This window comes from Neodiprion virginianus, chromosome 3 (genome assembly GCF_021901495.1).
Source record: "Neodiprion virginianus isolate iyNeoVirg1 chromosome 3, iyNeoVirg1.1, whole genome shotgun sequence".
NCBI lineage: Eukaryota > Metazoa > Arthropoda > Insecta > Hymenoptera > Diprionidae > Neodiprion > Neodiprion virginianus.
In genome coordinates, this window is record NC_060879.1 from 1,237,229 (window position 1) to 1,250,114 (window position 12,886).

At 40.8% G+C, this 12,886-nt stretch overlaps 3 protein-coding genes across 6 annotated transcripts; 1 reads left to right on the top strand and 2 right to left on the bottom strand.

The window, feature by feature from the left end:
* Positions 1–1,105: 1,105 nt before the first annotated feature.
* Positions 1,106–2,942, bottom strand: LOC124301368 (uncharacterized). The gene is made up of 5 exons (XM_046756302.1): positions 2,866–2,942; positions 2,560–2,646; positions 2,134–2,269; positions 1,454–1,509; positions 1,106–1,359 (listed from the first exon to the last, which is right to left on the bottom strand). The coding sequence occupies exons 2-5, from the start codon at positions 2,632–2,634 to the stop codon at positions 1,228–1,230; spliced, it is 399 nt and encodes a 132-aa protein (XP_046612258.1). The 5' UTR covers positions 2,635–2,646; positions 2,866–2,942; the 3' UTR covers positions 1,106–1,227.
* Positions 2,943–3,488: 546 nt separating this feature from the next.
* LOC124301366 (dehydrodolichyl diphosphate synthase complex subunit nus1) lies at positions 3,489–6,512 on the top strand. Its single transcript, XM_046756300.1, has 4 exons — positions 3,489–4,080; positions 4,178–4,300; positions 4,604–4,853; positions 5,024–6,512. Exons 1-4 carry the CDS (start codon positions 3,777–3,779, stop codon positions 5,112–5,114), a joined length of 768 nt encoding a protein of 255 aa, XP_046612256.1. The 5' UTR covers positions 3,489–3,776; the 3' UTR covers positions 5,115–6,512.
* Positions 5,371–12,691, bottom strand: LOC124301362 (arginine/serine-rich protein PNISR-like). 4 transcript variants are annotated; one of them, XM_046756292.1, is made up of 13 exons: positions 12,563–12,691; positions 12,235–12,472; positions 11,960–12,148; positions 11,609–11,865; positions 11,339–11,516; positions 10,623–10,804; positions 10,246–10,491; positions 10,041–10,143; positions 9,180–9,251; positions 8,670–8,773; positions 8,426–8,591; positions 7,503–8,353; positions 5,371–7,002 (listed from the first exon to the last, which is right to left on the bottom strand). In XM_046756292.1, exons 2-12 carry the CDS (start codon positions 12,326–12,328, stop codon positions 7,527–7,529), a joined length of 2,418 nt encoding a protein of 805 aa, XP_046612248.1. In that variant the 5' UTR covers positions 12,329–12,472; positions 12,563–12,691; the 3' UTR covers positions 5,371–7,002; positions 7,503–7,526. The 4 variants fall into 4 exon arrangements, with proteins under 4 accessions (XP_046612248.1, XP_046612250.1, XP_046612249.1 ...); XM_046756294.1 differs by having other exon boundaries at positions 8,450–8,591; positions 12,235–12,674; XM_046756293.1 differs by having other exon boundaries at positions 9,180–9,242; positions 12,235–12,673.
* Positions 12,692–12,886: the final 195 nt, after the last annotated feature.

A 12,886-nucleotide genomic window follows, 5' to 3' on the forward strand; every position in this document is an offset into this window, starting at 1 on the left:
CTTTACAATTGGGTTTTATCGAGGTGTATTCGCACGAGAGACGCGAAACGCAACAATACGATTCACAATCAAACGAAGGTGTTACACCAACTGACAAGATCCCTTTTCCCAACCCTACGTACCGCTCAATTCTAATCGCTTTCTGCGTTGTAACTACTGCAACGAATTTTTCGAACTCGCCAAACAAAGAAAAGCGACGTCATTTGTTTCTGCGGCTAACGAACTTTTCTAACAACGAGCATGCACAATAAGCGAATTCACTGAAACTCAAGTAACAAATTGGCTTCGCTGGACATGTAACTCACCTTCAATGCTGACAGGCTATGCTTACTGCAGAATCTCTGTTTTCTTTAGGCCATACGCTGCCGGTCGTGTATTATTCATCGATGAGTTTGTTGTGAATACACTGATCGAATCACGTGATACAGCTTGAACACTACGATATAAATGTCGGACCGTCGGAGTGCATGTTTACACTCCCGCTGCTCTGAAGCAAGTCACGACAGGTCGAAAGAGCGACGCGAACTGAGCCCTCAACGCAGTCAGATGTTTATATTACTGAATTGCCGCTGCAGGCAGCATCAGGAGTAAATACCGGACTACACAGCGATTCCCGATCATAGGCAACTGAGGATACAAGTTCACTGATTGTGAGCCGCTCCGAGTTACGCCGGGGCGACCCGAGCGCTATCGGTTTCAAGAAAAAAATCCGCAATTCGAAATTCTGCTCGGAGTACATGGGTACCTTGAATTGCCTATAATTAGAGATGTTTACGCTGCGCATGTAGATTTGCCGGATCACGTTTGGTGTTTACCAACTCTACCTGAAGGGACCTAGCAGATTAACGATCACATACAAAATATTGGCCAGTTACAAGATTCTCTGACATTTCAGATACTCAATTATCATACGAAAATTTACCACTCGGTAGAGAATAAATTATAATAATATCTTTCCTATCTCCGTAAAATTTTCAGAGATATTGCTCAGGTGAACGCAGTAATTTATCACTTGAGTGTTAACTTGTAATAAAGGTTCGGGATACTTATATACCATGTTAACCTGTTGTAAAGGACTTGGGTTTAATAATTGTAAGGGTAAAAATTTGCGACGCATATGTGTATTATCAGTTGTTCTTATAATTACATGGTATTACAAAAACGCGACGCGTTTACATCATCATCGTCGTCGTCGTCCTTATTTTATTGAATACAAGAGGAATCTGTTTACGTGTTAGGATTAGCGTTGGGTCCGCGACGACGACCGAACGTTTGCACTACGTTAACGAATCGTCGGTTGTACTGTATTCTCCTCTTAGCACGGCCGGTCTTCTTCTTCTTCTTTTCCTGCTTCTCAACCTAGAAACGGAGAGATCAGTGTGATTATTATGTTTATCATTACAAATGGTTATTGAAATGAAGTCGACATTTCTTTCAAACTATTGTTACCCACCTTCGGAGTTTGTCCTTTTACTTTTCCAGCACGAGCCAAGGATCCGTGCACCTTACCTAACGAACAGGGGAAAAAATATCGATAAGATAGATTCAGATATGGAAATCATGATGGTAATGATGAAAAGGTATGTTTTGTCGCAATTTCATGAAAGACTAAAGCCAATGATAAACTATAGACTCACTTTAAACTGCTTTGTGATATCGCATTATTGCTCGTTCCGTTAGATGACAAAGACCATCGAACAGTTTATCATTTTAATGCATTTTCTTCAAGTGGGATTATATTCCAGATAATATCAGTAGATGACTTTGTGGGGCTTCCACAGATCTCAAAGTTGCAAAATTCCAGGCATTCGTTTACAGTGTGTATAATTTTCCAACAAAACAGCTATTGCTGACACAATTGAGCATCAGAGTGTCACTTTTTCACAAAATCAGTAAGAAATCGACACAGAAAATAAAACACGATCTCAAACAGCGAATACTTTCTCAACGTGGAAATACGTTTGACAACTTAGCGGAGATTGAAAACAGCTGGACGTTCATTACCGCTAATAGAATTCCATATAAGTTTGCATCGTTGCTTAAATGTCAGACATAAGACGATAGCAGAGGTAGAAAGTCGACGATGCGTAGTGAAGAAACGAAACTAGAAGTAAACATAGAAGAAAAACTCACCTCCAAGCAAGGGCACGGTCAAGTCCAAGGATAAGGCTGTGAGTTCGGAGACAAGAGCATCGTCTTCCAAGGGAGCTCCTCCGCAGGAAAGGCTGAGGCTACCAGCGTCAATATCTTCGATGGCTGCTACTTGCGCCTAGAAAATAATTCACGACAAGTCAGAATCGAATTTAAGGATCCGGAAAGAAAATACTAAATTTTGTAAGTTTGTCTTGTTCAAGGTCTATGAAAAGCCGGAAGTAACTACGCAACTTCGGGCTCCCTGAGATCTGGATTAATTTTAATCTGGCATTATTGCTCATTCCAGCGAAAGAGGATTCCTTGTCGCCGGGTTATCATTATAATGCTTGACAGGGCAATTAAAGAACTCTTCCAGAACTTTCCAAACTTTTCGGGACAATCTGGACAGCAAATCGTGAGGCTCACCTTGATGTGACCGATGGTTTCATCGCCATGGCACTCTATGACATGGGACTCCTGTCCGCGGATGTGTAACTGCATGATGAGGTCTGTCTGGTATGAAAAATCACACGATCAGTGTCACGCCGTAAACACGTGTGGTTAGAAAAGTGATCGGGCCTCCAACGCTATCGAAACGGTCTTTGCAGGTTCAAACAGCTTCGTATATTCAGAATCGATCAATTATACGACGTCTAAGCTTTTCTCGCCACTATTTAACCCCCAATTCAATCACTAATCAGTATATTTTGGTTAACAATATGTCTGACTCACCTCCAACTACACGGTCAGGATGCAAAGAACGGCACCGGAAACAACGCCATTGAACGCCATCTGGCACGGAAGTATCGTGAGTCAATTGAGCACTGCTTCAGAAATAATTAACTGTGGTTGGGTTACAATAATGTAAGAACTAAATTATTACGTAGGGTTATTTTTGGATTCACAATTCATTAATATTTTACAAGTCTGTTCTTCTTTAGCATTATTTTAACAGTTTCATACCGAATTTGACCAGTCTATGGACAAACAATGATGTAGGGACGGTGCGACATGACTTTTACGCTGACTGGTGATAAAAATATGAACTTAGTGGGCGGATTTGTTAAATTTTTATACATCAACTTTCGTAATGTCATCGTTGAAAATAATTTGTTGCATCCGTAGATGCACAAATACGTTACGTCGGAAACGTTTCAATAATGACATTCCGGAAGTTGCTTTATAAAAATTTAATAAATCCTCCCACTAAGCTCACATTCTTGCCACCAGTTGGCGTACCCTATATAAAAAATGGCCGCCGAAAGCGCGAAATTTGAATTTCGGGTGGCAATCGTTGCAAGATCGATAGTAAAAATCGATGAACGATACACCGAAATCGTTGACAGAAAATACGAACGGAGTCGATATGGACCATTTGATTTTTGTCAACTCAGCGGCGATCCAAAGTCGAGACGCTGTTCCACATACAAATCGAGAAATGTCAGCACGTGATTGGCCGACGTAGCAGCTGATCGCCGTGCCCGAGCCCCGAAGACGGTGTTCCCGTGGCTGTCCGTAGCAGGTAGTAATCAGTCCTCAACGTGAATGAATCAGACGTACACGCGGCGTTGTGTTATGAGTTGATAAATAGATCCCCGTATTTATTATGGTGTATAAAGTGGGTGAAAATACCGTGGAACAATATGTTCGTCAAGTTTTACAGAGCGCTTCTGACCCTCCTGCATATTTCTTACGCGTTTATTACCCTCCTGCGGAAGGCGTGGACGGACGCGGCTCAACTTGAACTATTTAACCTCAGTAGAAGCAAAGTCCTTACGGACGCCGATTACCTCGTACGTTGCGTTCGGAGGGTCGATCAGACCCGCCTCCCGAAGCATCTTGTCCTGATTCTAGGACGCGAACGAGCCTCGCTTCGCGATATTGTCCGCGTTATCGCGTGGTCGGCAACCGCCGGCATACCTTGCGTCAGTTTCTACGATTACGATGGTAATTATACGGTACATGTTGCATGTGACAACTATTAACCGACGGTGCAACCGTTCTGGGTTTGCAATTTATTATTCACCTCTTATCACTTCTTCAGGTATACTGCGAAAGAACGAAGAGGAAGCCAGGAGGGCGCTGGCTAAATTCAAACCCGAGCTGGTCGATCATGTCAACTGGAATTCGACGTGTCCAGTGAAAGCCGTTAAGAACGGTGTCAATGGTACATCTGCATTTTCAACTTGCCACTAAACGCATCACAGAAAATCTATCGCTTATAGTCATAACTTTCATTCAACGCTTGCTTTAATCGCTCCAGCGTGTTTCAAAGCTGCACTCGATCTATGTCTCCTGTCGCGTAATCGAGTTAAAACTTTCTCATGTATCCCAAAGGTTCGGTACTGATGAAATATAATATTTGAAAACCTGCACGCAAGTCGAAACTAATGTCATAAATTTCCCCATTTTTATCCCATGCCCTGTGGCCTGAACTGAATTCGATAAAGATTTTTACCGCTTTTCACAGGTGTGAAGCACAAATTGCAAGTGCAGCTATTGTCCTACACAGATGGAAAAAGGGAAGTGGCACTACTCACACAATCGTTGGGAAAGGGGGTAATCACTGGAGCACTGAAGTTGGAAGAAATCAATTCTGACCTTCTTGAGAACAAGCTACAACTCGGGGGACTCCCTGATCCCGATCTAGCTGTTGTTTGTGGAAAAACGTATAGCACGTATGGTCTACTTCCATGGCACATAAGGACCACGGAATTCCTGTAAGTTGAGCAATAGGTGACTCCAAATCATTAATTATTAGTACTATAAAAAAGTTGTCGCTTTTGGAAACTGCATGGCGGACGTTATTTTCATTCAAGTTGTAACTTACTTTGTAATTCGATATGCTTGGTATGTCTTTAAATTAATTATTATACATTTACTTTTATAGCCTATTGGAGAGTCATCACAATATACGAGTCAATGATTTTGTCAACCTATTGGAGAAGTACGCAAAATGCGAACAGCGGTACGGGAAGTGATGAAAAATTGCTAGGATCTTAAATTTTAACACGTCGTATCATATGGCTGTCAAGAAAATTCAACCCGGTCAATCGTCACAGGTTGTTGTATCTATACATACGAATATAGGGGGATTCATACTTCGTGCTGAACTAACCATGGATCAAAAGACTGAAAAGAGGAAGTTAATGGGACATATAGGTAACACTTGTTTAGTGCAAATATACAAATATCTACGTAGTATGTACAGCCAGGTGTACTATTGTTTTTTTTTTCTTGATTCTATGATATTCCGAGCCCCGGTGAATAGAGAAGGACAACTTCTACAAGCAAGAATGTAATTATTTGTCCCACGTGTATGTATAACATTTCGCAGTTCGTTGGTTTTAAAAAAAATAAAAGGGAACAACTATTCCTTACATCTCTCAACTTACGTGACAACCTGTATTGCTGAACATATTTACTTACTTATATGTTAGAATATGAACAAATAGTAAAAATTTTGGCAGACAATCGGTAAACATTTAAACATTTGCAATCACTGTACAAGATGTCCTTCTTCGAGTCTGCTTCAATGCACCGTTCTCGTGCTGACAATTTTGTTATCGGGAGTAGTAATTTCTTATGCTGAAGTATAGAAGGTATTTATACGAGGTTAAATTAATCTAAATTAATAATCAATAGATGCGTATGAAATTAAGGAAATATTGGATGAATTTTAAGTGTTATTTGCATACGTACACTGATAATTAAACTGATGTTTAATATAACACCAGCCATCTATGCTTTTTTAACAACCAGGAATAAATTCATCTAACTGTAATGTATTTTTGTTCAAATGGTACAATGGAGCAATTTTTATTATTATTGAAATTTTATTTTCACGAATGAAATTTGTCACGTATAAGTATAAAACAAGCTTCAGCGCGATGTCCGACACTTGAAAATATTCCAATATTTTGTAGCAATTAAAAAGGTGAAGAATAAATTATGGAGCAGTATGGGAAATATTGATCTAGCGCGAAAAATTATTGCGTAAAATTTCTAGGTGAAACGCATTGTAAGAAAAGTTCATTTCAGATTAATTATCTTAAGAAATATAAAATCTGCAGCTTAGACAGTATTCCCGTCTTGCTTTCCCCTACCGACAACAAACTACCTATAATATGTATTCACAACAGTGGTATGTATCGTGTGATGATGTAAATTATTATAAATCATAAGTATAAAATATTCCATGGAAAAAATTTGTGATCATTGGTCAGATGAATCGACGTGTGTGTATATACTGCATCTAAATATTGTATACATAAATTATATAAATAATAAGAAGATATGTGAACGTATCATACAGTTTAGAATGGGACTGATCACCCATGAACCATATTCCAATAAACTACCATAGTATTTCATGATAATTAGCTGCGTTTTATTTTCTTTCCATAATTGGTTCGATTAAGTAGATTTATCTGTTAAAGACAAGGCCTTAAAATAAAATTCATTTTCCGCTATATCTTAAGAAGGTAGCAAGAAGAGAATAAATTTTTCTCGGATCTAAGTGATTATAATATATATTTATTATTTACACAAACGCTTTAGTCCGTGTTAACGTTTTAAATTATATATGTATAAGTTTTGGCAACTGACTGATATCAACTTGAACTGTAATGGGACACTATTACTATTATTATCATTCTTATTAGAAGATTATCAAGTCATGTGCATCTCATTATTCGTTAAAAGAACAGATAGAAAGAGAAAGGAAGAGAGTGAAAAACGATGCTAAGTATATTTAAAAGAAAACTGTACCACTGTGTTGAACATTGATGAAACAAAGCGGAAGTTTTGTAAAGCTGGAAGTGGTTCTGCGGTATGAAGTAGACGTGTTTGCCAAGCCAATCGTACCAGCTGAAACAAAACGATATTCCAAAAACCTATTCTGAACACTTATATTGGCCTGGTTTGTGATATTTTTCGTATTTTCTTTTTTGTCTTGTTTTTTGTATCAGCAAAAATCGAGACGAACGATTCGATTCTAAAACTTTGCAGATAATTACTCTTGAGACGCTATCGACTAATTACTTTATGGAACAGATTAATACAGATGATCGATTTCAGTCGAGTACAAGAATTGGGTTTTTGCTGTTTGGATGGTTTTCATCCGACGAAATGTAAAATAACGTATGGCGTCTGTTGTGAACATTCATGTGTCCATGTAGATTAGAATAATATATTATCCCCCTTGTTTTGTGAAATGTCTACCGTATCTCTTATCGACAACCAGTCATTACAATAGAATCGCAAACACACAAAGAAGCAAGCCCGTGATTGCGTATTTTTTGATATTGTCATTTATGGACCAGTCTGTTTTAATCTGTGATCTCTAATAATAAGAATATAAATACAACCTTGGTTTAAAATGGTGGACAGGTTCACTCCCTGTACCGACGCGATGACTTCTTACCGTCACGATGGCTCGAGTAACGTGATTTGGATCGTGACCTCCGCTTATCTCTAGACCTTGAACGGCTCCTCTTTTTGCCTCTGGAAGAATAAGATCTAGACCTCCTACGATCCCTTGATCGCGACCGAGACCTCCTCCTCTCCCTTGAACGGGTTCTACTCCTTCTCCGCTCTCTCGTTCGAGAACGACTCCTTCTTCTTTCCCTGATGTCACGAGATCTGGATCGAGACCTTCTCCTGTCCCTAGAATGGGAATTCGATCTCCTCTTCCCCCGTGAACGTGTTCGTGATCTTGTTCTCTTTCGATTCCTCGACCGCGATCTCGAGCTTTTTTTGTCCTTGGATCGCGACCGCAATCTTTTCCTTTCCCAAGATCTCGATCTGTGTTTCTTTCCTGACCTATAGCTGCTCGATCTTGAGCGATGCCGTTTCGGAGTTTTAGACTGCGACTGCGACCGCGACCGCGAGCGAGACCTGTGTCTGTGCCTGTGGCCATGATCGTTATCGGCTGATCGGGATCTCGAGTGTTTGCTTCTCGACTTGCTCCTGCTCTTCGACCTCTTTTTTCTCCGATCCCTCTCACTATCTCTATTAGATTTTCTGCCCGTTTTCACAGAAGCGAGACTGGAACTGGAGCTGCTGGATTCGCCACTGCTAGACTCTGAATCCGCCGATCTTGACGGCGACCTCGCCTTTGCTGTATCTGTGGTAACACTTCGCCGCTGCGGCGTTTGTCCGCCGCTTGATAGTGTTTCTGATGCTTCTCTTTGATTATTTATCGTTTCTTTTTCATCAACTAAAGTATGACGTCACAAATTACGCTCTCAATCATTTTCAAACAATAAAAATATTATTTTGTGTAACGTACCTAAGTCATTGCTGCTAGTATTACCCATATGATTATCCTCTTGCTTGTTATGACGACCATCTTCCTCCTGCTGCTGGTGCAACTCCTGCTCCTCGTCCTTCGCAAGCTGAGCCTCTATCTCCTCCTCCACCTTCTTGAACGCCTGTTGCCGTCGCTTCCAGACTTCCTGAAATAACCAACACTGATCACACTGTTGATCTAATTCTTCAATTCACATAATTATTACGCAATGTACCGAGCATACCTTCAGTTGCAGCAGTTCCTCATCACTGTCGACGTCCTGCTGCTCTTCGTCTTCGCTCTGCTCGTCGTCAGACTCGCTGTCGCTGGCCCCATAGATGCCCAGACCTACCACACACGAACTCCCAGTTAAATCAGACTCAATGATTAAGATCACGTAACTCTTTGTCGCACGCAACCACCATTGAATCCGATGGTTTCTTTTTTTTTCAAAAATCATTTCCACAGCCAGACAGAGACATAATGAAACCAGACGTGCGATGGAACTATGTTTGAAATCTAATAACAACTCTGAAATCTTGGCGAGAGGTCTAATTCAACATATAGTTGGACGAAGAGTGCTTTATTATTCATAGTCTTGGAGCTCAGAAGGAAACAAAAACCTGCTCGCCCAGATTATGCACCAAAAATTATTATAAGAAAAAAAAAGCCGATACACAATGAAACGAGTTATAGTTCCTCTCGCAGTCTCTCTCTTGGGGAGATATCGTATATTTGGAATAAAAAAACTTACCAAGTTTTCGAGTGATCTGAGCAAGAGGGGCCGAGTTGTTGAAGGATGCGACGGGGGGCTGTCCTGCAGGGGCTTACAATACACACGCATTTAGTAACCAATCTCGTGGTGCCAACCACTTTTCTGGGCACCCCCTTCTTTAAACAGTCCCGAACCGGCCTGCGATAGGGAGAGTTTTCTCTCCCTGTCCTCACGTTAAACATATTCAACGTATTTTATATACAATACTTAATATCCTTAGACTGAAAAGAGTTCGGATTATTGCCTATTTTATGATTGAACTTGTTCAAACAACTCAATTAAAACAACGTCATGCCGTGTGTATGTAAAAATATCGATTAAGTAATAGCTAAGGGGTGAATTTTGCATGAAATTTTAAATACTAACGCGATATTAATGTGTCTGAAACGCCCTGATACTCGCGCACTTATGCATAAGCAGTAGAAAGTTATGGTTCGCTTATGACGCGAAAAATATAATGTAGCGAATGAAGAATGATTAATTGGAATTAACGGTTGAGGAAAAAGATTTCCGAATTATTCTCCCAAATTAAAACTCACTTTGGGATAAATAAACTTGATAAGGGATAGTTCGAATGCTGTAAACTAAAAATAGTATATAAATGTAACAGATTAAGCAACAATATAAATCCAGACTCGACATCCTGAAAAAGTAAAACAGGGCATTCTTGAAAGTGTATCAAATAATGAAGCTTAGGAATCAAAAAAACCTTTTTTAATACTTTTAAGATTGTATACAATGCGGCAAGAGGCCAACTCCGTGGTGAAGAGCCTGGCTCTGTTCTCGCCTGTAAATATCGCAAATATTTTTCTATTAGTCTATCGGGTCTATCTGGGGTACCTTTGGCACGTGCGCGGCTCCAAACCTCTCTGCAGACCGTAGATATCTCTTCGTTTGTCACTTCCAACAGGATCTCAGTCAGCGATCTTCGCACTTTCAACATCTGTGAAGGTAATTGTCTGGTTTGCAAAAGATATCCTCTTCTGCAATTGTGTATTCTGCCTGTCAGGCGGAATAATACAAAAAAATAGGGAATCCAACTTACCACATCCTGTAGTATGTCTTCCCGGGATCGTTTAATCGGGGTAGGAGCAGGAGTAGAGACTGGTGTAGAACGGGGACTTTCTTCAGTGGACACTCGTTGATCGGGGGAAGCGGCATCCCTGAATCGAGATCGCCGAGGCCTTACAACAACATCGGGACTCTTGTCATTCTCCCTTTCGGCTTCTCTGTCTGTACTAGGTAAGCCCGATTCCGATTCCACCTCGCCTTCCTCTTCGGAGTCTGAATCCTAAATGTTACCAAGAATTCGGAAATATTGGTTTTAGACAAACGACGAATTATCGAACTTTTTAAAATAAATGTATTTTATTCAAAATTTCTTCCTCCAGATTGAAATAAGGAAAATAAATAGATACTCACGAATTTGCTCTTGGCAGGATTAAGCACCGCTCTTGCTTCCTCTTCCGCTTGTTTCCGTACCTCTAATTCTTGTTTACGTAAGACTTCTTGCCTCTCTCTTTCAACTGCCTTCTGCTTCTCTCTCTCCATTTTTTCTAAACCTTCCCTAATCCATGCTGGGAGTTGTCGTCTTTTAGCTGCATCTGTAGAATTGAAGCAAGGGTCATTTTAACATCGTTAGACAATCTATAGACGTCACAAATCTAACTTTACAGAAGGCTAATAGGTTTTTATTTAATAACTTAATTATTTTCAATTTCAACAAACAATTCCCATAAAATTATACGACAGAAATTAAAATTGAAAATTTTACGAAAAAATAGATAGGTGCAACGCTCACAGCGACTAAAAATGGAAGAAAAAAATATTCTTAGATGCGCTAACCACATAATTCAAGTTAATAGCACAGCAATCAAACCAGTCCCAATCCTTGTTGCGAATTAATGTGAGTCGAACGGATGGAGGAGTGCAATATTGTGAGATATTAATGGAATCCAAAAGAATTCTTTGCTGAGTCTAAGCGCAGGATCATAAACACAAAGATAATTGGCTCAAAAGTTCCAAACAATTTAAATCATTAACCAATAGTTTAAAAGCGATAATTAAATTATTGCACTCGAAGCTAAATTCAAGCGTCGGAATATAAATCCTGCAATATGACAGGATCGTTTTTCTACCTATGGTAGTGCTGGTATCTTCCTCAGGTGTTTTCTCTCTGTCATCTCTGCCCCTCATGATGTCATTACTTCGCATATGCGGCATTCGGTTAGAGTGTCGTACACTTTTCATAAAAGGTGGAGGTTGATGGGTCGTGACGACACCAGATGACTGTTCACCTGTCCAATAACCGGGTACCTATCGGCACATCAAACACATAACATAGAATCATTGTCTGTGGAAGCTAAAACTTTCAACTTACTAAGCTACCAGTTACTCGGGCAAATTACCTGGTTATAAGCTTGCGGCGGTGTGACAGTGTTATAACTGTACGAAGGTGGAGCTGCCGGTGGAGGAATAGTGAACCCTGGCGACACAGATATCGTCGGAGCTGGAGGAACCGAGGGTACAGCCACAGGAACAGCAACAGGCTTTCCATCTGGTCCCAGAGTGCTGCCAGGCGGTGGAACTCCACCCCATTCCCAGCCACTCGATCCCGTTCCTGTGGTATTCCACTGGCTCCATTGACTCCACTGATTCCATCCTTCTGTTTGAAGAAAAGGTTCATGACATGTATTAAAAGTGCTACAACGAAAAGTCAGGTGTTGGCAGATCTGAACTTCCCCTATTTCTCGATTTACCTGTGCCGCTTATGCCAGGGGCAGGTGGAGCCTGAGGTACTTCATCCTCTTTGGTATCCATATCCATCGGTGCTTCTCCGCCTCCTCCGTCACTGGTTTGGTTCGGGCCAATAGAAGGGGGTGGAGGAGCCGGAGGCACGACGGTCTCTTTCATTTTTATCCATTGTTGAGCCAAGGCAGCCCAGTCAACTGAAAGGTGAAGAATTTCGAGATCGGTGAGAGAAAAGTTTTTGGTGAAACTTTTAGAAGAAGGGAATAAATCAGATGATTCTCACCTTGGTCATTACTCATGTTTTGGTAGGCCGAGGGGTTCAGAGCCCACTGAGTGGGGTAGTCCTTTCCCTCAAACATGTCGCCGCTCATCTTCATCCGCAATCCGTCGGTATCACGTTCGGCAACGCGACGCGGATCAATCACTCTTATTCAGCGGTACGAATAACCCTTCGTCAGCGATCAACATGGCAACCCGAACTGAGCGAGCCGCCAACCGCTGAGAAACCCGCGCAGAGCGCACTGCGGTTTAATCAAAGCGGACATTAATTTATTAAGTTAAGAAATAGTTAGAAAAACGCGGTTTAATGGAACAAAAATTGAGCTATTCACCGGGCGATTATCTGATCCTCGTCAACCGCACGAATTTCCTCCTAATATTGTTAATCGCAAATATGTATATATTTTTTTACGTGAAATAATGAAGCCCACACCGGACGGTCAATTGCGTGACGTAAAATTGTGTTATCGACTCTGAACACATATCAGATTCAACATCGATTGTTGCCGAGTACGTCCTGCCGCTACCTTCGCGACTTATAAAACGTTTTTCAAGGGTGCGATCAGCGATATCCTCAATTTTTAATCGATAGCAATGACGCAACCCTAGTGAAAACATGATGAAAACGTACTCAATGCTGCCAATTGAAAACATTT